General features: G+C 36.9%; 1 protein-coding gene across 2 annotated transcripts in view; it reads right to left on the reverse strand.

Moving 5' to 3' along the window:
• The window catches only part of adka (adenosine kinase a), a 164,095-nt gene that overhangs the window by 38,680 nt on the left and 97,534 nt on the right, over window positions 1-27,881 (reverse strand). For both annotated transcript variants that reach the window (XM_084391105.1, XM_084391106.1), the window contains exon 7: window positions 3,426-3,596. In XM_084391105.1, coding sequence (XP_084247231.1) covers window positions 3,426-3,596 — 171 coding nt within the window. The remainder of the gene's footprint in view (window positions 1-3,425; window positions 3,597-27,881) is intronic.

A 27,881-nucleotide genomic window follows, 5' to 3' on the forward strand; every position in this document is an offset into this window, starting at 1 on the left:
ACAAACAAACACTAACTAAAATTCAATCATTTAAATGCTAGACGTGAATTTAGACTTTACACCATTAAAATGCACAGTGTAAAAATGTATATTTAAAAAAATTTGCTAAAATTTACATTTAACAGTGTCATTAATTATTAGTGTTCATTTTAAGTAAGCATGATGACTGTAAAAGTAACAAATGTAAAAAATGATAGAAAGAAATATCAATCAAATATCCTATTATGGTTGATACTGTTCATTTATAAATAAATAAACTAATATTATCCAATAACTGATATGGTACTGACATATCCTACATCCCTAATGAAAAGCCAAAAACAACATGCAAACAATGACATGAGGAGTGATACAAACAGTGAAACATCCCAGTGCTGTTCGACTGAATATTAGTGCTAGAACGCCACTCAGCCAATCAAATTGGAGGACTGGAACTGACTGTTTTATAAGAATCATTCACACGCCACACATAGGGAAACAAAAAAGCTTCTGATGTAAAGTCCAAGATCATTTGTTCTCGGGCATGTTAAAAGATTCCAATTTTCTTGTGTCTTTTGAGACATGAATAATATTATTCAAAAGACAGCGCTAGGCAGAAGGCCTTTGGGTAGATCCTCACAATAAGTCAACTCTTCCAAGTTCTTGTCTTCCTCCTTCCTTGATTCTCCTCCTCTCTCTCCCATAAGCAGCAGTGGAGCGATTTCAATCATTTCGTAACCTCCCAGCAATCATGGCTTTAACTCCCCTGTTATTTAAAACAATCTGAGCTCTGAGCGCGAGTTAATCACTGCTTATACAACATCAGTCAGGGTTATTCATTCTGTTCCAATTAATCATGCCATTTATCTACATTGTCTGAGCCTTCTGCTCAACAAATTCATCTGTAATGACACAGACAATTCACATTGTTGAATTTTATCATGTATGTGGCAAACGGAGGGCAAATTGTTTGAGATTACGCATGTGTTTGTGTACGCGCCGCTGTGTGCGTCGATTTCGGCGAGCATAAATTCAGCGCCATCTGGTTTTGGCTCTTACTGCACGGCTCTCACTTAATTAACTGGAGGCCATTACATTTCCTGAAATGTTTCACGTTCTCTGGTTCATGTCATGCAGGCAGGCAGGAGGGGAGCAGGGAAGGACTCAATTAGACCAACGCCGTTCCCTGGATATTACACACTCAGTGTGTGCCAGTTAAGGGGGCGTGAGGCTGTTGCAGGGCCTGGACGTCTCTCGCTGCGCCTACCCTGTCAGCACAGATAAAGGCCTGCCTGTCTGTGTTAGATCCCGCCCACACACACGCATTCAGACAAGCTCCAGCTGCCAAAACACTTCATACCAACCAACAGAGAGCTAAGCATACATAAAGACTAACACGCATTAATACCGCCCAACAAAGACTGCAGCTACTCGCCACATATACACTATTTAATTAGCCTGAGAAAAAGCAAAACTGTGGCTGTCAGTTTAAGAGGAACTACAGCAGCTCTATTAATAGTTTGGGTAAAGAGAATCTGAATATGACCAGAAACAGTATATAAGGGGCATTGAGGATATATAACATGCAACACTAGAAATTGGTCAAGATTTTTTATATCCCGGTAGACATATTTATGCAGCTATCAGTGTGTACTGAGCAGGACCGCTTATGTAATTTAAACATGACAGCAGCAAAGAAACATGAAAATACAATGCTAAACATGTCTAAAAATGAGAAACTTAAGTTATGTTTGCAGTTTAATGTTACAACTTCATGCGTTAATATATATTCAACTGTTGTGTGTACAGTGTATTGGCTATTTTAGAACAGTTCTGAATGTGATTCATTCAATCATAATACAGAGATGTGCCACATGAATTCATTTTGTGCATTCTTAATTCAGCGAGTGGTGCAGAATTTCTTTTTGTGTCTTTAATTGTCATTAAGTGCTACATAACGTGAAGCTTTATTATTATTATTTTATCTTTTTCTTTGGTGTCAATCAAGTTCTGAATAAAGACAACTAATCAATTAAGAAAGTACCTTTTGTACACAACTATTTAAAACTTTGAAGTCAGATTTATTTAATATAAAAAAAAAAATTATATATATATATATATATATATATATATATATATCTTATTTATATTAAAAAGAAATAAAATTGAGAAATATTATTACAAATAAATGAAATGTTTTCTATTTATTTTTCTGTGGAAGGCTCAGGACCAAAAAATGTCCATTCAATCGTTGGATTCGGTCTGAATTTCCATACCTCCACGTGCCCTGCTTGCATAGAAATCACACATCATCAGCACGTTCCATGAGGATATGCAGAGTTGTAGACAGACAATCACTGAGCACGGCAAACAAACTGCAGCCACCTTTTAGTTCTTTCTGAACCAAAACAACAAGCTTATGCTGTGTTCACTCCATGTCGTAATACCGTAATTATGAGATGGCAACCTGTGACGCTCTAGTCAGAGTTGTTCACCTCCACAGACTCTGATTTATGCATTTCTATGGCAACATTATCAACAGAGAAATGAATCTGCAGCAGTCAGATGGTACAAGTCAGAGCTCGCCAAGTTGTTTACGTTCATTATTATTGCAATATTATGTGCTTTGAAACATGAGCTAATTTAACGCCATCTCTCGTGACGCTTTGCAGACTCTGCTCTGACTGTGCTGGGATCATGTGTTTTGGAGGAGGCGTGAAGGGAGGTTGGGATCTTAAGCTTTCTAAGCTAGCTTGCTATTTCTAGCTGTTCTGAAATTGCCTACCCTAGATTTAATGGGTCCATGCTAAATACAAATATTAAAAAACATCTGTGCAAAAAACAAAGCAAACAAACAAAAAACAACTATATTAAGGTATATACCAATACCTTTATCGAGAAATAAAATTATTCACACCACCAGTCTTTGTTCATATCACCCATCCCTACCCTTAAGATATTCAGAAATAGAGCTTTAACTTGACAGGTCTGACTCTCAGCACAAGTCAAACACATCAAACCCACACTGCCAGTCTGTAATGTGTACCAACCACACGTATAGAATAGAGCGTGGATCTGAGACCACGATGACTCAGAACATTAGTCTCAAATGCTGAGGTAAGAAGCTGTTTATGGCCCAGTCTGCAGGCTATCTGAGTGGTGTTACTCTCACAATGACTACAGTCAGTGCTGGATTGCAATGCATTTGAGGTGAGATGACTATTCTACATGTATAATAATTTTTTTTTTAAATAAACATAAATAAACTTGAGTTACTTGTCCATTCAAACCTATGTGCAATCTCTCATCTGACCCGTCTCAGGGAACTGACCACATCAAACACACAGCAAGAACTGTACAATAGATGATAAGTGTTACATGATGACGTGGGCTGATAGGAGGAACTAACTTCTTTTATATATACACTCATGTCATGTGATACTCACCGTCTCGTTGCCAAAAAGGATGTCCACATAGGGCATAACCTTCATCAGGGCCTCCTTGAAGAACTCACAGATGAATGGAGCCGACAGATTCATGCAGAAGATCTTGTTGTTTTCAGAAGCCTGTTTGGCTACCTTCAGGATCGACTCCACGGACACGGTCAGGAAGAACCCCTTCAGAATAAGACAAAAATGATAGTCAAAACTTGTGCAGTTTTTGAGACTAGGGCATCTCAGATGGTTTATCACTTGGTTAGAGTTTAGTTTCTTGACATTACGAGAAACATACAACACAAACAGGGTTTGAAATGACTTTCAACGAAATAACTTTTTCACTCACCGGCCAATTTGGCTACTAAATTTTTAAGTTACCGGCCATTCAGAACTTTTACTAGCCAAAAAAATAAAACAAATAAATAAGTCAGATTACCTACATCACATCTCTATACATACATACATATATATATACACATACATACACACACACACACACACACACACTTAAAACTATAAACGCATCACTTTTGTCACAGGTGTGGCATATCAAGATGCTGATTAGACAGCATGATTATTGCACAGGTGTGCCTTAGGCCGGCCACAATAAAAGGCCACTCTAAAATGTGCAATTTTATCACACAGCACAATGCCACAGATGTCGCAAGTTTTGAGGGAGCGTGCAATTGGCATGCTGACTGCAGGAATGTCCACCAGAGCTGTTGCACGTGAAATGAATGTTCATTTCTCTACCATAAGCTGTCTCCAAAGGCGTTTCAGAGAATTTGGCAGTACATCCAACCGGCCTCACAACCGTAGACCACATGTAACCACACCAGCCCAGGACCTCCACATCTAGCATCTTCACCTATCTCTCTCTCTCTATTTTATATTATATTTTATATTATATATTATATTTTATATTTTATATTATATTTTATATTTTATTTATTTATTTATTTATTTATAACATGCACGTCACTATGCAACAAATAACGGCGTGCTTGTTCATTTGCACTGAAGCAAAAGCGAAGATTAAAAAGCATTTGGTTAACTGAAAAGAGATTATTTTCCAAGATATCCTACATTGTTAATGTTCTTTGTACTGTATTGATCTGTCCACCTAAAATACATTTTTGGTGAAAAGGATGAGGATGAAAGAGGAAGGGAGGAGATGGCTGGATGACAGGATTTAGTTTGAATAAGAAATGTATGAAACCCAAATTTGATTATATATATATATATATATATATATATATATATATATATATATATATATATATATATATATATATATATATAGGTGGACAGATCAATACAGTGCAAAGAACATTAAAACAATGTAGGATATCTTGGAAAATAAATGTCTTTTCAGTTAACCAAATGCTTTTTAATCTTCGCTTTCGCTTAAATGCAAATGAACAAGCACGCCGTTATTTGTTGCATAGTGACATGCATGTTCAAGTAAGCCAGATATGAGCAGATTCTGTGCAATATGCTGCATTTAATATATCAGGATGACTCATGAGTTCAGTATTTGCACTAAATCAGCGTAAATTTGGTTTACACGAACTTCCTTAGCAAAGTGAGTAAACATAATAACATGTCAGGAAGTGATTTGACAGTGGTACCCGCATTTTTACCCGTATTTTGCGGGTTGGCGGGTGTTAATTTCAAACCCTGAACACAAATAATTAACCACACATGATAGCAGGCTTTTGCAACTTCTATATAAGTAAATCTCAGCATTATAACGCAACAAAGAAAAAGAAAAATGCATGTTCCTGCTCCAAGTGGAGTAAACAAGGCTAAGCTTGATATAATGGAGAGTATGATGAGGCACAAATAGGATTAAGGTTTTAGGAGATGAGAATGAATGATGGCAAATGGAGTCCATAATTGCGCTGGCACTTCCATCAGAGAGCAAGTAGAGTTCAAAGTGACAACCCAATACAACAAAGGGCACCTTGGCCCACCTCCTCACACAGGAACAACTGCAAGGTCTCACGGCTCTCGGAGGAGCACTTACACATCTTGTTTATGCCTATGCTGAGGGCACTCTCTAAGCAAACTTAACAAATATACATACAACACTTTTTTTTTTAACTATTTTTTAAACAAACAAGTAATTTGGTTAAAAAGTCATTAAAGGCCTTTTATTTATATTTTACAAATAAAATAAAAGGTACTGTAGCTGTCCCCTAATGTAGAGATAGTATCAGATGATAAGACTAAGATTCTTTGAGATATATACCATACAGTCGCGTAACTTTGTTTTAAAAAGTGTGTTTGTTGGGTAACACAATGCTATATCAGATATGTACGATAAAAATTGTAGAAAAAAAAAAAGCAGCAATATGATGTCCAGAAATCAGTTTCAATAGTACATTAAGTTTAATGTGTCGACATAGAACATGTTTAAAGTAATAGTTTCATTCTTACATCTACTATAATACAATATATTGTTAGTCCCAGGTTTCTTCACGTTAGTGAATAAACACATGGACCCGCAATCAGTATTCGCATTCCCTAATGGTCTGGTGGTAGAACTTTTGTCAAGTGTGTCAGAGGTTACGGATTATAATCCGCCGGTGTATAGTTTTTTTTTTTTTTTTTCTAAAAATCAAAGATGTTAATCAATGATTATATATCAAAAGCAGGGACATGTTTGTGTACATTTTGTTTTGTGATTTCACCAGAAAGAACAGAGTCTCTCTGCATCGGCATTAAGCGATACATTGAAGCACTCGTCTGTGTAAAGTCTGTGCACGAGCCAAAAGAGAACATTCGCCACTGATAACATTGGCAACAAACACTCAGCATGAATTCAAAAACAACAAATTACAGCGCCAGATCGCCTCTTATTTAAGACAAATTAATGTCAACTGGATACGTTTCATTTGCATTAGGTATATCCGTGCAGCGAGAGGTTTTAAAAAGTGGTGGAGGCAAAATCGACCCTCTCAAAAAGTGGTGGGGACATGTCCCACCCAGAAATTACACCTAGAGCAAAACTTTAATAATAATAAAATTCTGAGTACTGTGGCAGTAACTTGGCATAGTAATAGTATCAGAAGGCAATACATTGATACTTCGAGATATATATACATGTAAGTCTATTAAATAAATAAATAAATAAATAAATAAATAAATAAAAAGTACAAACTTAAAAAATGCTGGATACTGTGGAAGTGTGCTGGTTTGGTGATAGTACCAGATGGTAATATCATGATGCTTCATTACAAACCATAGTGCAATAAAAAAAAAAAATTACCAGCAAAAAAAAAAAAAAACGTGATAAAAACACCAAAAAAATATGTGGTATATCCATGGTACCATGTCCAAAAAACATTTACACCACATTTAAAATATTACTTTATGTATGAAATTTATAATTGTAAGACATCCAAAAACAGAGTGTCCCAAGTATTTAATGCTCCCAGAAAGGCAACCTGAAGACATGGTGTGATTTTCCCCTTGCTTGCACAGGACGGTCTAAGAGAGCCATTTGAGCCCAATGTGATGGCTGCTCTCCAGCCTTTGTTCCAGGAGGACAGGAGTAAAAAAGAAAAATGCTTGCATCTGATGAAGTGGAAAACAAAGGTCTTGTCTGGACTCTTCTTACCGAGAAACAAGAGAGGCTCCTCAGTTCATTGTGTGAATGAATACAGAGCTGGTAAGGAAACACCTTCACGTTTAAACCTGAAACCCTACACTGGGCCTGTTTCTTCGATACAGTTCTTGCACTGAGAGAATAATTCAGAGATACAGTGCAGGTGAGATTAAGAGGATAGAAGGACACGGAGAGGGAGAAAATAGAAAATAGAGAGAGAAACACAATAGAGAGAGTGTGTGAACGAGAGAAGGGTGCACTGCTAGGGGAGCGCTGGCTCTTACTAAAGCTCAGAGCACTGCATTAAAACAGATGAGGCTTTTGTAGCTGAGAGTGGAGAGAAGTGACCTTCATGTGTTCAGTGTGACTGTGTCAGCTATTACACCATTCACACAGGGAATCTGAGAGGCTTGTTCTGTCACCAGACACATGTGAGCATATTGTACATTACAAAACATCCATCTGCTATTGTCAATGATTACAGATGTCATCATCTTCACCAATCTAAAATGCAACATGCAAAAAAAAAAAAAAAAAAAAAAAAAAGTGTCATCAAAAGTTATGACATTTGATAGCTGTAATATCACAAATGAACATCACATTGTCAGTGAAACGTCATTTTGTCTCAACAATGTGAAAAAATAAAACATTACTGATTTTATTTGACAAAATCTTGTTTTTAAATATTTTTATACAATTTAGCATTTATTTAGTATATCTATGTGTGTGTATATATAAACTGTAAAAAAAAAAAAAATCTAGTATTAAATTACATTAAATATTATATTACAAAATATAAATTGTAATTTGACAATAACAAAATATGATCTTAAATTAAACAGTGTATTTTAAAACAAATATAAATACGTTATAATATACATTTAATACATATGCACGCATACAGTGTAAAAAACTAATTTTAATATAACTTTAATACAGATTTATATATAAAATGATATTAATATACAATTATGATGTAATATTATATAATTATAATGTAACCAATAAAATAGGATATTAAATAAAACCGTGTATACTGTAAAAATAACGGCCACAGTATTGTGAGGGTAAATAAACACTCAACTGATCAACCAAAAATCTAAACTAATCAACGCACTCTGCGGATGGCTTGTTATACACATTTCATCATATAATATTGCTGTAAACATAGCTTTACGAAGTAAGAAATAAAAATGCCTTTGAAAACAAACATTATGGTGGTTATACTAGCTCAAGCCCAACAGCATCCTGGGTAGCTTTAGATGCTGTCTGTGCAGAGGTAATGGACCATCCGTGCGTACGTCTCTCAGCATTACCCCCGTCATTAGCACACCCCGGCTATGATGTGCGAGCATCGTTTGGGAGAATCAGCCCACTGCATTATTGGAACTTTAATGTTGGTGTGTTTGAAGTTGGAGAGATGGCCAGAGGGAATCTACTTTAATGGATGTACCGCTCTCTTTTCTCCCTGAACCCGACTCCACTGGCACTGCCACTTCACAGCTTTCTGAGGAGGAAGAGTGCCAGAGCCTGCCGTACTGTCCTCCCGCTTTCAAAAGTTTCGCAATTCTCTGGACATCCTTCTGAATAAAAAGCCCAATCTCAACATGAAAGGTCACCTGTCACTCAAAGACGCCTTAATGCACAATGTATCATTTATGAATTACTGCTGTCTGTCACATGGAAATGCATGTATCTAGACGAGTCCATTCGGCGGCAGAAGACACGGCCCTAGTGCTGACAAGACATCTGGTCCAGTTTATTAAAGCCCTTCAAAGAGCCGTGTTTAGCATTCTCTATTGAATCTGCATGCTAAACAGCCCTCTCAAGCCCATGTGCTCAGAGAAAGAGAAGCCTGCTGCTTCTGCTGCTGGCTCGGTGCAGGCCAGCTTGAACTTCCCCATACTAGAGCGAGCCCTTGAGATGAGAATCTTCACCCTTTCACATGTCATACGCAGGTTTTTATCTCTGTAAGAGTCCCGTGTGAAGGATCAATACATGGCCTGCTCGGAGCAGATTGCACTGACCTGACACCTGGCTATCACAGCAGCCATCTTAAACAAGTAATACGCTGCAGCCTCACTTCCCTGGATGGAGTGGGCTGATTGTCATCCACCAAAAGAAACAGTGGAGTCTGGTTGGTGACCGGCTGATTTGATCAACCAATTTAGTAAAAAAAAAATATTTTTTTCCCAGTTAAAAGGGTTTATGATTGTTACAGTGGTAGTTCACCCTTGTGTCATTCTAAACATGTATGAATGAATTGTGTAAAACATGAAGGAAGATACTTTTAGGAATGTTTTTTTTTTCTCTCCGTACAGTGTAAGTAAATGGTCAAAGTCACTATAGCAAATTAGCTCAAGGGAAGAAATATGAATAATTAATTATAATTTGGTATAATTAATTATAAATATTTGGATCAGTTAATATAATTAACTTGACGTAGCAGAATTAATACAATCAACTAACCTGTTCGTCCAGCAAACTCAGTATTCATTATTCATTCTAAGAAATGTTAATTTCCGGTGTATGGTAAATAACTTTCATTCTGCACAGTACTACTCTACTCTACTTTGAGCATATAGCCCAAATCTACATGATTAGGGACTCCAGTATATGAACATGAACCAAGAACAACTTTAAGTGTTTAGTCTATTTAATAAATCTAACTAACCTATGTGACTAATACACACACATACATGCAGACAGTTAAGCAATGGAAATAGAGCTGAAGCAGAATACAGAAAAGCATGAAGTTATAGCACTGTTTGAAATTCAGCAGATCAACAGCTTTGAGCAAACCATCAGTTTCTTAGTTCTAACGCGCACTTCTTTAAAAGGGTAATGAGACTAAGTTTGATACTTGCATGTCTCGCCCATTTGAATAAAATTGTCCAAAGTTGATCTTTGCTGAATTTGTCTTGATGAGAGAGAACCAGTTTGAGTCAGAGGATCTTTGGTGAATGGAAGACCAGGACGCAGCTTGGCACAAATTTAGGGGACTTCTAGCTCAGCATTATCTTCACAACGGAATTTCTCAGAATCCTCGTGATCAGTGATCTTTTAAACTGTGAAGATGTCACACCCTCGGGAGGTGAGTGAGCCAATAAGGAGTTGTTCCTTTGGAGGGAAACTTTAAGATCCTTTGTCTTCTAGAATGGTGTTTTGCATAAGCAATTTGATTGGGTGTCAATCGAGAAACTATAAAAGATTCTTATAATATAATACTAATATGTTGCATTGGTATCGACATATAACGTAAATGATCATTCAGGTCATTAAAATAAACTCATAGATACCAAAGATACCATTAAGGATAAAACATTCATTCAAAGAGTTTAGATTAATACACAGAGAAAACACTATAAAAGAACACATGATTACATAGGACAACTGGATTCATGGTTGTACATATCAAATGATTATATAGAGGGTTAGGATTAGGATGGATTTTATAGAAAAAGGGTACATTTGTCAGTTTCAAAGTGAATTTAGATGGAAACTCTACATTCCTTTGAGTTGTAAACCTTATCTTTGTTACCACAGTAACCAGAGGCCTGGTGTTAGCTGCTATTGGGTGTTAGTTGCTCATTGGTCTGCTTGTTAGGTGAGGGGTACAGCGGATTATTTGTAAATATAACAAATAACTGTGTGTCTGATCTGTCTCAGGTGCTACATCACAATGGTATGAATTGCATTTTTAATGTTTTTGTTTTTAATGAATAGTAAGAGTCTAACAATGCATCATTATATTGTGATATCGCAATATAAAAATGCCACAAAATGTACCGTTGATGTAAACGATTCACGATATAGAGTTAGTTTTATCCAAGACTCAGCTTACTGTATTTATAAAGTATAATTCACCCAAAAATGTAAATTCTGTCATCATGTTCTCACCCTCATGTAGTTTCAAATCTATAAAATTTTCAAATCTATAAAACATGAAGATATTTTTATGAAACCTGAGAAATTTCTGTCCCTCCATTTAAAGTCCATTCCTTTAAAACTTAAAAGATCCCAAAAAATTCATAAAGGCATCATACTAATCAAGAGTTCTATAGAGTTCAATAGAGTTCATCTAAAGCGTTTTAGATGGTTTATCCTTATGCATAGTGCATTACTAGCAGGAGAGTCTGTGCACAGGCGGCTTGTCTTCGTAAGAGATCCAACAAACGCCTGCATTGAAGAAAATGAAAGTTTACAGAGTTTTAGCGACATTACTACATTAAACTACTATATATAATGTTGAACATAATGTGTAATAATGCAATGGGGGAATAGTTGTGGGTCTTGATAATAATCGAATAATATTATTTTATTAATAATAATAATAATAATAATAATAATAATAATAATGATAATAATAATAATAATAATAAAAAATTAAAAAACATCATAAAATATCAAAAATAAGGGCTTAAAATATCACGATAGTATAGTATTGTGAGTTCAGTATCGTGATTTGTATCGGATCATGACATAAGTGTATCGTTACACCCCTAATGAATAGATCCGGTCTAAAAAAAAAAAAAAAGTTATTGAACCAAAAACCAGAAGGGGTATTTTCTCAGTCCAAGATGTTTTATTCAGAGTGTCTCAATTACATCAATTCAACATTAGATACATCTATTTTAATAGGAAGACACCGCAGGATTGAGCATACCAAAGGGAATGAAAGATGTTTGATGTTTTCTGCTCATCTTACTACACTGTAGTCCTCACAGTCCACATCACATCTGGTTCTTTTTTGCCTGTCTTAAGAAACATGTTCTACAGGACTGCTCAGTCTAATGGCAGGCAGCCTGTGACATGAAAGCTCAACAGCTGCCAGCCCTCGTGGTATTCTTTTTCGATTTCTTTCTGGGCCCCATCAAACGTCTTTATCTGACTGCGATGCCAAAAGAAAAAGCCTGTGTTTGATTAAAGAATATTTTTTTTTTTATAATGAACACCGAGACAACCATAAACATCCAGAGACCATCAGTGCAAGCGGGCCAGAGTATCACATCGCGATGGACTTAATCTGAGCGTTTATTTCATGTTAAGAGTCATGTTTAAAATAAACACAGCTGATGGTATCGATTTTCGAAATCTTAATGTTAGGAAAAGAGGATGCTTATAAATGTAATATATTGAATCACTAGCTAAACAATGAATTCTCAGTGAGCAGGTACAGGTGAATAATACAAGTCAAGATACATTTAAAAACCAGACGCCTTAACCACCGTCCTCTAGGGAGAGCAAGGCTGTTATTATATTCATCTACAATAGCTGTGGGAGGGAAAGGGGAGGTCAATTTTCTGGCAGGCCGACACAGCCTTCAACTTTAAAAATGACTGCGTAAAGAAATTAGACACTAGAAAAATATGTAATCAGCAATTTAGCAATTATGCCCATAAATAAATAATCAGCACCTCCATTAGCCTGACATGTATCCGAGACGCAGTGCGTGACGCGACTACCGGATTGTCGGCGCACTCGCAGACGGTCAGTCCATTAAAGAGAGCCATCCGTCCTGGTGCACTTCCCAACACCACTTCAGGTGGAGTGTGTTATTCTGTGAGCCAAGGGTCGGCAGGCCCAAAGCGCTCATTTGTAGCACCATAAGACAGGTCGTAATTACACTCACCAAGCACCAAGGGAATAGGAAGAGAGCCCCGAACCTGACACATTAACCCTATGAGGAGGTTAACCATTATGGACATCAGAGAGCTAAAGAGAACTGCTGGGTTTTACATAATTAGAGTCACAGGATATCTCAGAAGCCCCAGAGATCAAAACTTTAAGCTGTCGAGTTCGCACAACGTGCTGAGTACTTAGTGTTCAGAGAGCGAATTTATCTAGGATTTAGCACGGACAAAAAAAAAAAAGTTTGAGAGTCCAAACCTTGAGGTACCAGAGTAATAATTCATCACCTCGCTCCAATAACAAAACATCTACCGTAGTGAGAGAGAAGAGTCTCCAGATAAGGTGTTATATGTGTACCGGCGTGTTTTTGTTTGTTTTGCCTTTATTGTTAAAATGTCAGTTTGACAAGACGTCAAGATGGGGAGAGCAATGTGCTAGCGCTAAGAAAGCTTAAGAGGGAAAACAAAGAAAACATCTTTCTGTGACTTTTTCAGACACAGAGACATTTTTCATGGTGCGACTCCACATGGGAGTGAGTGCATGAGGCAGATTATTTAGCACACAATTAAGAGCTGCTAAAATATGGCAACAGCTCGCCTCCTCTCGCTATCCTGGTATAATTAGATTTTCACCTGCTGTTGAGATACCGAAAAAAATGCTTGATTCGTTGGACAAGACAAAGAGGCACCTGACGTGCCAGCTCCGGATCCATCTCACTCCTCAGCATGCTGGGAGTTTGTGAGGTAAATTGAAAATGCTGTTGAAAGCTCGCCTGGATGAGTTGCACAGTCTGCTTAACACATTGGTATAGGGACAGATGCTACTTTGGAACAATATTGCTATCAACATATTTTTGTAAAAAACAATAAATAAAAAAAACAAGCAGATGAATGTAAACAGCTAATACGCAACCAATGAGATTTTGACGAATGTGAGACATCTTTGCAGTTTAACAAAGAGTTCGCCACAAAATGAAAACTCTGTCATCAATTACTCACCTTAATGATGTTTCAAAGCCATAAGATGATTCATTGTCGAAACACAAATGAAGATATTATTTAAATATTCATTTTTTGTCCATCCATTAAAAGTCCATGCAAATAAATTGCAATAAGTAAAATAAGACAATTGTATCATCTTCTGAAGAGACTGGATCACTTCATGAGATGAAAGGATTTAATTTAGGCTTTCATTTATATAAACATTGAGCGAGCATACAGCACATCAAAAATGGAAAAATTGAAGATTAACTGGGCTTGTTTTACATGCGACAACCCATGAGGTTTGTTCCTGTGCATCAAGTACGCATGTTAGAGCTGCCGTTTACCATATTTAATGTGCTGTATATGCGTGTTACAACCTCTGCATTGTACTTAAAGCAATCTCTTTTCATCCTTTTGATGTGTTAAAGTTTTGGTGGTGTGAACTTTAAAGTGATGGACAAAAATTATGAGTGTGTTCATTTGTGTTCTGAAGATGAATGGAAGTCTAATGGGTTTGGAACGACATAAGGGTGGGCAAATGACAGAATTTTCATTTTTGGGTGAACAATCGCTTTAAATCAACAGTTGCTGTGATTTCATCAAGTCACTGTTTAACATTGTTTCAGTGAATTGCTCATAACTATTAGGGTTACAGCCAAAGAAGCTGAAGCAGCCAAGAGTAATAATCACAGAGCAGAAAAACCTACTTTTAATTTACGGCACAATGCCAAGAGGAGGTAATATGTTATTGTCTACTGCAAATTTACTCTGTTGAATGTCGGGATGCCAGAAGATGTGGAATCGCGAGCCAAGAACACAGTCTGGCCTCATCTTGCTTTAAGTGGATACATATTCTACACCAGTCTCAAGTCTTTCTGAGGAACCGTTGGGCTTATTAATCCTCCACACGCTCTTCGGGCTTGTCAAATCCCATTCGAACGCCACAGGAAACAAATGTGTAAACACATCCAACGTAGTGTGAAGGCTGTCAAACTCGATGCCTGCCCTCGCGTAGAGACGTAGGCTAAAAGTGAAATATAAGCCGCATTGAAGGCGGTTTGTCGATTGCGACGTGCCACGCAGCGTAACCGGCTCTGGCGCCCTCAGAAACATAAGAGCGCATGCAAAAGTGGGCCATTAATGATTAATGGCTGTTTAAATAATCATCTGACGGCAACTGTGGAGAGAGTCCCTGATGAAAACATCAACAGCAGTGCCTCTTGTCAATGCCTAACGATGAGACTAAATGTGGGCAGGGTGTTTGATAGCAACATCAGTCAGTCATAAAGGGAAAAGAAGGCCAGAGATGCAGCGAGGCAACATGGGCAATGGTCAGAGTTGGACGTAACCTATTCTACTGTGAACGTCTCAAAGCAACAAGAACCGTCACTATTTTCAGCTCATTTCTCATACTATTGTATAAAATAACTCTAAAGGTCATTAAGAAATCTGGGTCAAGTGCCTTAAATGGAAACAGCGGTTTTGTGAAGTGAGCCATGGTCCACTGTGAGCTAGTGTGTTGATGGACCTCAGGCTTTAGCCAACCTGACATTTATTTTGTAAACATTAGCAGCCGCCCAACGCGAGGGCCGGCAACTCACATGATGTGCGCTATAAACCAAAATCACATAGCGGACAGGACACTTCCAAACATTAAGCCGAGGTCACATCAGGCAAACGCCATTTTCTAAACAAAGAAGAAAATGAGAAGCTTGGTGGACCATAATAACCAATCTAGCTGCATTTTAAAGAGCATAAACAGATTACATGTTGATTTAATTATAGCTTGTCACCTCTCTGTTGATATTTTCTATATAAAGATTTTTGTATACATACACCTTCATAAATATAACAAGAGATGATGCTTTTACACAGATCGGATCCTCATCTCAGAGCTGCAGACACTGTGTACATAGAGTCAATTGAGTAAATTGCCTTGCTTAAAAATAACTGAGGAATGAAAGAGCAAACTTGATGCCCCACACATTCATGGTGGGTGGCACAACTCCACTGGCTTCTCTTCTCTCTCAACTACAAAGGTTTCATCAGGAAACTCAGGCAATTATCCTTTCAAAGACAAGACAGATCGGCTCATGGAGCATGTAATTAAGCAACAAGTCCTCTCCTGTCCTCCCAACCAGGGTGTTTTGGAACGCAATGAGACGCCTGTAACATTATCATAACATCCAGCACTACTTTCAATTAGAAATAATTTGGAGTGAATCACTTGCCTAACACTTTTAAAAGGGGCCAATCAGTGTTCATAAAATAACCTTGATAATAAATCTACCTGAAGAAAGTCATCATCAGACCCAAGCCGAATCGAAAGATTTTTCTGTGTTGATTTTAGATGAAAATCTGCAGACTGGATGTGAATATGTTAATTATGTTAAACTAAAAGTATCAGACATTTATTGGCATCTGAAAGCATAATTAATAAGCCAAAATGTTTAATAAACTAACATGCAAGGGGTGAAGGATGTACAGAACTTTGTGATTGATTGGCAGGGAAGTTTTCATGGGGGACAACCGGGAATGTTACTGTGGCCCACTAATGGCCACTATAGTTTAATCCAAGGGCTTTCAAATGGGGTGCAGGGAGTTGCAAGGTGACAAAGAAAACCCTATTTTTAGGGTTATCAAAGTTAAATGGTTAAACACAAGATATTAAATATTTTTAACGTAACATATCTGTTTTTCAATTTCACCAAATTGAATGCTATTACAATTTCATTCTGCTTTCTAAAGATTGGTAAGAAATGCAGAAATCATAAGATTAAGAAAAATTAAGTTATTCATTTTAAATTATTTCACCCAAAAAATAAAGTAAAACACAGTAATACTGTGAAATATGATTACAATTTAAAATAACTGTTTCTATGTCTTCTTTTTTATTTTAATTAATTCATGTGACGCAAAGCTGAATATATTTGAAACAGAACAGCATTTCTTAGAAATAGAAATCTTCTGAAACATTATAAAAGTATTTAGCATAACTTTTGATCAATTTATTGCATCCTTGCTGAATAAAAGTAAAGTATGCTTTTATTAGTATACGCTGTTTAGTGTATATGCGAATTAGTTTGTTTTTCCCTATACCGGTTAACAAAAAAAGTGACATATCTTATATATAAAATTAAGTTAATTAATTATAAATAAAAGGAATTTAAAATTTGCTTAAGAGCAATGACAACATTAAAATGTTATTTAATTTTGCCATTTTATTCCAATTCTGTAATAATCTGCAAGCCGCAGATTCTGTGCCGGGAAATTACACACATGATGATATTTCAGGTCCTCATATTAAAAAGACCCTGCTAAAAGGCTGACAAAGGAATCCGCCAGCATCCGTTTATTAAATGATACAATTGGATGATGTCACAGCGCTTCCTCTTTAAAAATATGATCATTTTAACTGACATTATGTAAATGTCACCCTCTATCCCTGCAAGTAAATGAGAGTGTAATAACATATCCAACAGCAATGAGGATACTGGTGCTATTTAAAAAGAGACGGTACATACTAATGTATTTAGCTCCTTGGAGCAGCTGCGGGGCGGGCGGCTCCTAATTACTCCTCTAAAAAATTCTCCTGAAAGTCAACAGAACATAATCGATGGAGAGGATTATATTAGCGAGGCCTTGGACCTTAGCCAATAAGAAAGGCATGCTGCTCTCGGTCTCATCAGCCGCCAATGATTGAGCGAGCTAATGGAAAGACACACAGCTAAAGTGACACATTTGTGCAATGGGGGAAAAAAAAGGATCAGTCATTGATCTGCCAAGGCCATGGTAATTAGAGTGGTGGCCAAGGCGAGAGACTGTTTGCCCTTAGAAACAGCAGACAAGCAGCTCTGGTATACATCACCCTTGAGACCAGAGACTGAAAGGAGAGAGTGAACACTTGTGTCAGATACCAAATCAGCCCTTGTCACCTTCCAGTGCAGCATCAGAAGAGTTAGCTGAAGAGAAGGAGCTGCTGAGGTCACTGCAAAACAAACGTTTAATATGTGTCTCTGTGATATCAATTATTCATCACACAAGGTTAAGCTATCAGGGTTTTTGGGTCAAAAATGGTTTTCAGTGGTATAGGTTAGGTGCACACACGTGCGAAGTTAGCAATTACATAACAGCGTTTTATATTTATATTGTAGATATGTAAGGAATCATGTACAGTCAAAATGGTCATAATGGCAAAACAAACCCTGAAAAGATTAAAGAAAGGATTATCCTACTTAATGGACAAACACTTAAATATATAATAAAATAAACAATAAAATGCTGTTCATTTTATTATAAAAAATAATTATAATAATTTAGTTATTCATAATGCCATGGTTGACCAATCAGAATCAAGTAGTCCAGAGAGCCATGTAATAAAAACGGTTATTGCTCATGTAAGCATATAGAGCCATTTGAATTTGAATTTGAATTTTCTACATCAAAGAGTCTGACACGCCAAAATAACTTCATATTAGGCTAGTTTACTGAGCACTTACTGAATGGGGACTGTGCCTCTAATAAAAATGTTTGTTTAATACTTTATAAAGAAATATAATTTTCCCCTCATCAGGCTCCTGATGAATTAAGTCCTCTGGCCTTGTTTGCCTTCAGATATTCCAACAGTTTTTATTCCCTACAATCAGCGATTTTTTAAAACAGAACACTTTTTTTTCTTACACAGGAGGAAAACAAACATCTTGGTAGAGATTCAGGCTTTAAAGCCAGAGATTCTTTAGAGAATTTACACTTGCCCTTATTAAATATTTACCATCATTCTTCTATAGTTTAACTCTGCCATTTGTAGTTATAAGACAACCAAAGCAAGTTAATAACACTCATAGCGCCCCATTACTATGGTTAGGCCAATGTAACTACTGTTTCTATAGAAATAAATTTGTTATGAATAATAGTAGTAGCCAAAACACATTTAGAAACTATCAACAGTTGTAATAAAAATGAAGTACATTTCCTCATTAAAATAATATCTAATTTAGTATGAATCTACAATATATCAGCCAATATCTCATAGTCATTGCAGTAATAGAACAAAGTTTTCTTCTCATCATTCAAACTGTTTGACTTCCTCCACAGCCATATAGTATTTAAAGTGGTCACACAGGTTTTGAAGCCACATGTACAGTGACTCATGCAGAAAAATTTCCCACGTTGTACAGTTTAGCTGAGAAGCTCATTTAGCATACAAAAAAAAAAGAAAAGAAAAGAAAGAAAAAAACACATTGAATAGTATTCAATTTGCTTGCTTATTTTGCTTGGACAGCCCAAAAAAGAAAGAGAAAAGTTTCAATGCAGGAAAAACCCTGTGCACGATGTCACAAGGCCCTCTTATGCCAGCAAATATGAAACAGCTTATATTTGTAGCATATAAGAGTGTGATAGGTTAGAAGCGGGTATAAGAGGCCCTTCTGTATGACTTAAAGGCTTGATGCCACAACGCCACATGGACTGATAAATATGCTGTCTGTTTTAGGCTCTGCTTGTTTGGTTGGAGGGGAAGTTTAGGCTGGAAGAAGCTCATCCGTGCTACACATTAGCTCATGTGGTGAGAGAGAGAGAGAGAGAGAGAGAGAGAGAGAGAGAGAGAGAGAGAGAGAGAGAGAGAGAGAGAGAGAGAGAGAGAGAGAGAGAGAGAGAGAGAGAGAGAGAGAGAGAGAGAGAGAGAGACCTACGGAGTCATTCTGTCTGTAATTGCATGGCTAAATGCTCCCCTCGCTTCCTGCCCTCCCCCTCGGTGGCATCTCCCTGCCCGCACCAAGAAACTGCAATTGCCATAAGCCACTTAAGGCAATCTGTGCTGAGCGAACTACAAAACCCTGGGAGGGCTTAAATTTACTGAAGCCTTGAGAGACGTGAATGAAGGAGAGAGAGAGAGAGAGAGAGAGAGAGAGAGAGAGAGAGAGAGAGAGAGAAGGTGGTACTCCTTATTTAGCATCCAACAATCCAATTTTACAGCAGTGAAATTTAACTTCCATCTATTGCATTTTAATCCCTTGGAAGAATATCACAAAACATAATGAAACAATTTATTGATTTCTTCATTTGACCCAGTGAATGGGTGATCAAATAACAGCATTGGGAATAATGTCTCGAGTTATACTTGATGCATTACTCTCATGCTCCAATCCTACTAAGCAAGAACTGTTATTCGTTATTAGTTAAATAATTGTAATGAACACCAATAATTCACAAGCAATTAGCCTTTTAACCCCCAAGTAAAATGAACTACACAAACATTACAAACTACTTTGAAGTCAACAGTAGCCTTTTAAGTATTTATATAACACCCATAATAATAATAATAATAATAATAATAATATTTAACAAGTACACTGTCATATAATATAAACATTAAATATTATATATAAAATATATAATAGTATACAATAATAATATTATTATTATTTTATAAATATATAAAATTGTATATACATATTTAATATTTTTAAAATAATACAAATAATTATTAATGTGATGGATTGTGAAAAACTTGGAATAACTGATAAATCATGTAAAAAACGACCAAGGAAGTGCATTAATAAAGTAAACGGGGTCAATTTGGTTTCATCTTGACTTTAACGTGCTGCAATCAGGTTGTGAATGTGATCTGATGGATGCTTTGAACTAATCATTTCTGACCACTTTAATGTATGCTTTTGGAAAACATAACGGGGCTGCCGACAGCCAACACAGAGACAATGTCTTCATAATCATAATCAATAAAAGTGAGGCAAATAGAGAGCACCCCTAAGGACTGGTTACCGGACACAGGATTGATTATCGCTGAGGAAGTCAGGTGTACGCTGACAGGAAGCATGTCTTAATGAAGGAAAAACTCTCTGCCACCTAGTGCATTATTTAGTCCTGTAATAATGCACTCAATGAAACTTCAAAGCAACCAATTCATTTTTAGCTTCGCTGGGAGACCGAAGAGGAGAGAAAGTGATCACAGGGCTCACTGAGAGAGACAGATGGATGGAAGGAGGGAGGGAGGGAGGGAGGTTAGGACAGAGAGAAATAAGGACATGCAGCAGAGGAAAGTGAGATGGAAGCTAAGGAAAAATGGGGGTAAAAGAGGACAGGCGTCAAAATCGTGTACGGGCTGAGATGTAAATGAAAGATGAATGAAGGAAAACAGCAAGAAAATGTGGAAAAATAAAAAAAATCCCCCAAAAACCTGAAACTTAAAGGGATACTTCACCCAAAAATTTAATTTTGTGATCAATTATTCACCCTCATGTCATTTCAAATCTGTATATCAATTGTAGAACACAAAAAGTGATTTTTAAAAAAAGAATATCACGAACATATATTCCATATTATGAAAGTGAAGGAAGAACTGGGGCCGTCAAGCTTCAAAATGACAAAAAAGTAGCCCATACAACCCGAGCATTACATTGCAACCGACCTATATTTAAAGACAATACAAAATCTTAACATTTGCTCAAACTCTCCTTCATGCAGACATGAATTTGTGAAAGTATCAGCAGTGTCCCATTTGTAAATGAATCATTCTCTTCAGTAGGATCTTTACCAGACGAAAGATTTAACTAATTTAATTGATCCATTTCTCAGGTTCACCTCACTGACTCAAAATTAAATATAATAATAATAATAATAATAATAATAATAATAAAATTAAACATCAGTATGCATGTATACATTTATATACCTTTCAAGATACATAAAAAAAAAGTATTTAAATATCTTAATACATGATGTACGATGTACATGTACATATATGTACTAGAAAAGGTCCAGTAAAAATGACTTAAAAATGTATTTTCTGTGTTCCACTGAAAGTAAGAATCGGTTGAGGGTGAAAAAGAAAACTTGGAACAACTTGCGGATGATATTTATCATTCTCAATCCCTTTAAGGTCAAGATAATGTCCAAGAGTCTATGTTTGGTAACCATGACGGGCTGCGGAGAACAACCTCATCCTGAGGAATCGGATATTATAAATGCCTTTGTAATAAAGAGGTCATTTATTGCCACAGCTCTGACAGAGCCACCTGACGTTAAACAGCAGTCCTCAGCCAGCCGTCTGAAGGAGTGAGAACATTAAAAAAAAATCCTGGCTGGAAAAAGGGTGAAAAAAAGTGTCTCGTCCTCTTCTGGCCCAGTAATGACTTTCAATGGGAATAAGAACACTTAAAAGAAGAATATTTCCTCTTGATTTTAACGTGCAGTCATACTGAAGCAGGCGGTGAGTTTTCTGGTGTGATAAGGGCTTAGCCAATGTAATCCTCACAGGCACTTGGCCTTATCTCTCCTGCAAGGAAAAAGGGAAACTTTCCGCCTTTTTCAAAAGGCAACAGTGGTCCAACGAGAGGCTTCAACTGTAAGGTTTTCTTACTGCAGCTCGACCGAAGGACGTACAATAAAATCCATCCTCACACAAATAAAAGAACACATCCTACAGTAAACAAAATGAAAATTGCAAACATTCTGTGTTGAACCTTTTAATATGAAATGGCTCAAAGTTACAATCTCCTTTACAGCTACATTACAATGAGGGCAGTGTTACACCAACGCAAAAGAAACCTGACGGTGTGTGTTGATAAGGGTCGATCAATCACCAACAATTCATCAAGGCTGCCTTGAGAAACTGTGAGGAACGGAGCGGCTGACAACTCCGAGTTGACAGACAACTCCTCGACAATCTTTTATGTGGGGCAGCGGCTTCACTTGGCTGACCTTTGCCATTAAATATTGAAACAAGTGCAGTGAGCAAGGATATGGCTTACAGCTACACCCTTCAAAGTGACGACACTACATGTGAAACAGAGCCGAGAGGAGAGCGAATCGTCTGTCAACAGTCACATCAGAAGGGCCTGTTACATGTCGAGCGTCACTTCTCTACAAGCGTGTGTCACTCTGCCCTCACGGGCACAAACATCTCTGTGTTCTGAATTCAATTGTGCTACTAACAGGAAAATATGTTGCATAATACCATCGTGCTACCCAAATGATGTGCAAATCATATTTGTTCAAGGCTCCCTCTCTATGGCAAAAAGATCACATGCTCTCCAACGGATACGAAGAAAAAGAGAAGGGGAAAAGACACACAGATATGACACAGAAAGGAGAAATTAGTGAAATGTCACAAACATTTAAAACTTTTTTTTTTAAAATGATAAACATTCAGTGTATTTGAAACTGATTATCTTTATGACATAATAATTTCACCTCAAAACATAAGGATGCTTCAGAGGAGCATATCCAGGAACACTAGAGTGAAAACAGGATATTCAGCCTGAAAAAACAAAAAGACTTTAGGAAATTACAGCTGGGTGAAATAGCTTTATTTATTTTTTTTTTTTTTATCTATATCTTGAAATTAAGCATCAGATGTATTTTCAGATTTTTATTTATTTTATTATTACTTCTATCCGACAAGGATGCATTAAATTGACCAACAGTGACAGTAAAGACTTTTACAGAAAAATAAATGTAAATTCTTTTCTTTTGAACTTTCCGTTCTCCAAAGAATCCTGAAAAGAATTTATGACACGCTGTGTAGGGAACTTAATGGCCATATAAAAAGCTCATTAAAATCCCTGTGGTATTCACAATGTTACTTACATTTAAATTGCTCACACAATCATTGAAAATGTATTCTGCATAAATAAGTTAAAAAAATTTTTTTTTAAAAATCACATAGTCCTAGTAGATATAGCAACAAAAAATAATCATACTAAAAATTTGAAATAAATATCAGCTAAACAGGTCATGTCATTATGTCATCAATGTGCAGAAACTAATTGCATTCGTTTTTCATTAGTACTCTGTTGCATTGCATGTCAAAACAATATTATGTAAAACATCTTTTATCAGCAGTTTCTCAGCATGAAAATGTCCAAATGTAATGATTTGTGTATGTCACTCAAAAAAACAACTCTAAAATAACTTCACGGCTTAAGGGGTCAATGAAATTAGAAAATCTGCATGCATTCTGTACATTGCAAGACACTGGCTCATCACATTATTTTACACCAAACAAAGGTGATTCGTGAAACACACACCACACAGATTCCCTCATGAATAGACTCCCTCCGTAAAGTCCCTCAACAGCTTGAATTGTAGTTTGTTTGTATACAGTGATCCTCATGGTAATGTCCCAGCAGATTAAAGATCCGAAAACATTTCTCCCTTGGGTCTAGTTCATATTGCTCTCCGATAGCTAAATTTTCTTGTCAAAATTGTGTCAGTACACACAAACAAATGATACCACCTGTGCTGCTATAGGAAACTGATCTCAGAGCAAAATCATTTTAAAAAGGACCCTGGCAGACAGGGAGAGCTAGTGAAAACAGGGCTTCTCTCTCTCTCTCTCTCCGTCACATTATCTCCCTCTCTCAACACTGAAGGGTTCATCAAAGACGTGTCATACTGATTTCAGAGCCACTGATCAGCGTGCGATTCCTTCCTCTAATCTAATTGTGCCACAAAATGGAAATCATCAGAGCCAATTTAACAGCCCCGACTCGAAGTACAAGCACATACATCCGCTTCCCCCTTCATTCATCTGCACAAGTACATCTGCCTGGTTTAGACTCCTCCACTCAAAGGGTTACTAATTGGAGCCTGAATCCCATCATGGCTATGCTTTTTACCAGGATAGAGAGGGGGAGGGCAGGAGAGGGCTAAATTGGTGGGGATGAGACGTACAAGAAAACACTTCCTGCTTTTCTTAAATGAAAGCCCCAGCTTGCCCTGGTAGGAATAGTATGCATCTGTCCGGCGTGGGTCATGAGTGGGGACCCTCATCATCAGTGGATCCCAACTCATCTGACAGACAGCTGCCATTGACACTTATACATATAGCAACGCAACAGGTGGGTCCATTCCCACAGTATGGTGACAAACATGCTGCATGACTTTTCAGTAACAAAAACCTTTTAAATAGTCAAGAAACTCAGTATAAAAAGGCATTCATTTATTATAATATAATATAAATAAAACAAATTAAATATTAAATGTTTTATTTAAAGTGCCTGGCAAATCCATTGTCGCCTACACATTGTATATAATTTGTGATATTTACAGCTATAATTATTTATTTGTTTACTCATTTTTGTTGTCCCAGATTAAGTATTTGAAGGTCTAACAATAATGTGTAACAAATGTGTAAAAATATAATACATTTTTTTTGACACTGGTTACATGCATGTACAGTATATATACACACACACATACTTGCCATCAAATTGACTTCAAAGCAACAACTTTTGTAAGTTGGAACAAGCAGCAATTCGTGAGAATGACCCAGGTGTTAACAAAATTTAATTTAGGCTAAAGTCTGGCCTTAGTATGATAAAATGTATAGAACCTATGATGGCTTGAGACTTCTTGTAAAAAGCGATGTTTTCGGAAGGCAAACACGGTAAGCTGTTGACCACATCCTGGCTGACAGTGTGCAAAGTCGTGTAGGTTTAGCTGTGAGCAGGACAGCGCAGGGCTGGGCGGTGTTTATTACTGTGCTAACATGGTTTGTGGTTTTGAAACATGTGAAATAATGTGTTAGAAAGAAGCCAGCAGTTGCCACGGTATTATTAGGCCTCAGTGATGCAGAGCGTGTGCATGTTACATTAAGGTTAACGCGAGATCAAGAAGGGTTTAATAAGCTGTAGCATCTGTGATTTGCCATGAAATTGAATACATTTATAAAAGGTAATGCTGAAGTAGAAATTGCTGCTGATTAATTGGAATGCTGTGTTATGTGAATACAAAATAGAATCAAAAGTAATTTCCTGTGTTATTTATCAGTCAATAATGTCAGGCGCGCAGTCGGCTCATTAAGCGAGTATGACATGATGGGGAGGAAAGAAAAACTCCCTCGTTCCACTCCGCCACGAATCCAAACAAACAGGCCATTTATTACGGGGGCAGAAATTGATTGTTTTTCGAGAGAAGCTCACTGCATCAATCCAGTAGTGATATTTTCCGAGGGAGAGAAAGGAGCTGTCTCCCGCCGCTATTCCCCAGCGCTCTGTCGCGGCTAAGCTGCTTAATCATGATAACCCATAGTAAATGTTTTTGCTTTTCCAGACACATTATCTACTTTACAGATGAGAAATCTGGTTTCATGGATTAAGAGCGATGCCATAACAGGAAATACTTGTGGGGTTAACCTTGCCTGATGGCTTCAAAGCCAGCCTGTTAATTCAAACTACTTCCTGAGCCCAAAAGATAAGACCCACACAGAAGAGAAGACAGAGATGGTTTGTGTGTGTGTGTGTGTGTGTGTGTGTGTGTGTGTGTGTGTGTGTGTGTGTGTAAGTGCAGAAAAAAGGGGGGTAAAATGATGATCGGAGAAAAAAACTACTACTTTCTTGACTTATTTGGATGGTTTTCAAAAACATAAAAGAAAATGTAAAAAAAAAAACACCTTACATATACAGAGAGAGAAAGTAAATATCTCTCTAAACTAACCGCCTAGCATGGAATGTAGTAAATAATTAACAGATCATTCAAATAAGCCACTGGTTTGTAAGAGTTTGTAATACTGTGTAGCAGAATATATTTATATTATAAACTATCATTAACGTTTGAGGCCCAAGTTTTTATTCAGAAAGGAATTATTAAATTGATCAAAAGTGACAGTAAAGACATTTATAATGTTACTAACGTAACCATTTAGAAGGTTTAAAAACGTGTATCAAGGTTTCCACAAAAACATTAAGTAGCACAACTAATTTCAACATTGATAATAAGAAATGTTTCTTGAGCAGCACATCAGCATATTAGAATGATTTCTGAAGGATCATGGGACACTGAATGAAGCTGATAAAATAATCAGAAATACTAAAATGTATATTTTAAAATCTTCACAATATTGCCATTTTTACTGTATTTTTTTTATCAAATAAATGCAGCCTTGGTGAGCATAAGAGACTTAAATATTTTACAAATTACCCAAACTTTTGAACAGTAGTGTAGCCTATATTATGTCACTATATTTCACCATTTAATATATTAAGACATTTCAGAAATCTGTTGCATCATAATTCATTTAAAACAACTCGTTAAAGCGCTGCTAATTAACTCAAGCTGATCTGAGAATCCTACGCTATTTCAAACTCTTTTATTGACAACACGTGTTTTTCGCCTTGAATTAGATCCATTTCAAAACGTACAGTGTTATTAAAAATAAATAAAAAAAGGAAAGGAAAAAGAAGAAAAGACTTCTTTCTGAGAAAAATCCTAGGGCAGAAATGCCCCCGCATCACATCCTGATGTGCGTATACCCACCAGCTGCGCTGCTTCAAACTCATATTGAAGCGTATCATGGAGCCCGCAGCCTTGATCCAGCTCTGTTCTCATTAATGGAGCTGTTTGAATATTCATGCAGCGGAGCGCTGGAAACTCCAGAGCCAGGCACAGCACCCAAAACTGTGGGGAATTCAGCACTTATCATTAACAGGCCTAATAAAAGCACCACGCCTCCACGATTGTTATGGGTAATTCTAAGCGCTCATTAGTATTTCTGTGTGAAAAGTATAGGAAAGTGCTAATTTATTAATATAATTCAATTTCTATACAATAAATGTGTATTGTCATGGAATTAAGCATACGTATGAATACACTGGTGGAAAATATGCTTTACTAAGAGAAAAAGCCAAGACAAAACACTTTTAATATGTAACATCAATACTACGATGTGATTTAACTCAATAGCAGCCCCTGCTTCTCATGAATGATGATCTGTTGAATCCTTTAATGGATAAGGCTGACATTTGAAATGTTTAGTCGACAGGAAAGATCAGATAAATGAAGGTCAGATGACGCTTACATGTATTTGATACTCGCTGCTTTGCTCCGGCATTTCCTACATGTCCTAAACATGACCACAGCATCCAGCCAGTAGGCTTAAGGCCAGTGTTATGGATGAAGCATGTCTTGTTTATATGAGGGAGTGTGTGTGTGTGTGTGTGTGTGTGTGTGTGTGTGTGGGAGTACAGCTGCATTGCTGCTGCCTCTTTCAGCCGGTGCCCTGGAGGCTGGATGATGGGCCTCAGCCAGGTGTGCCAGGTTTCAGCCAAAAAAACCACTCGATTTGAAAACAATATACAAATAAATCAAAGGCCGCTTGTTAACATCATAGTCCAGAGGAAAGCAAACGGAAAAAATTATATCTCAGGGCTAAGACATTTCATGTTTCACTGAGCATGCTTCCAAACATTCCAAGACATTTTTTGACTAGAAAGAAAAAAA

Source organism: Rutilus rutilus (genome assembly GCF_951802725.1).
Source record: "Rutilus rutilus genome assembly, chromosome: 20".
In the NCBI taxonomy this organism is placed as follows: Eukaryota; Metazoa; Chordata; class Actinopteri; order Cypriniformes; family Leuciscidae; genus Rutilus; species Rutilus rutilus.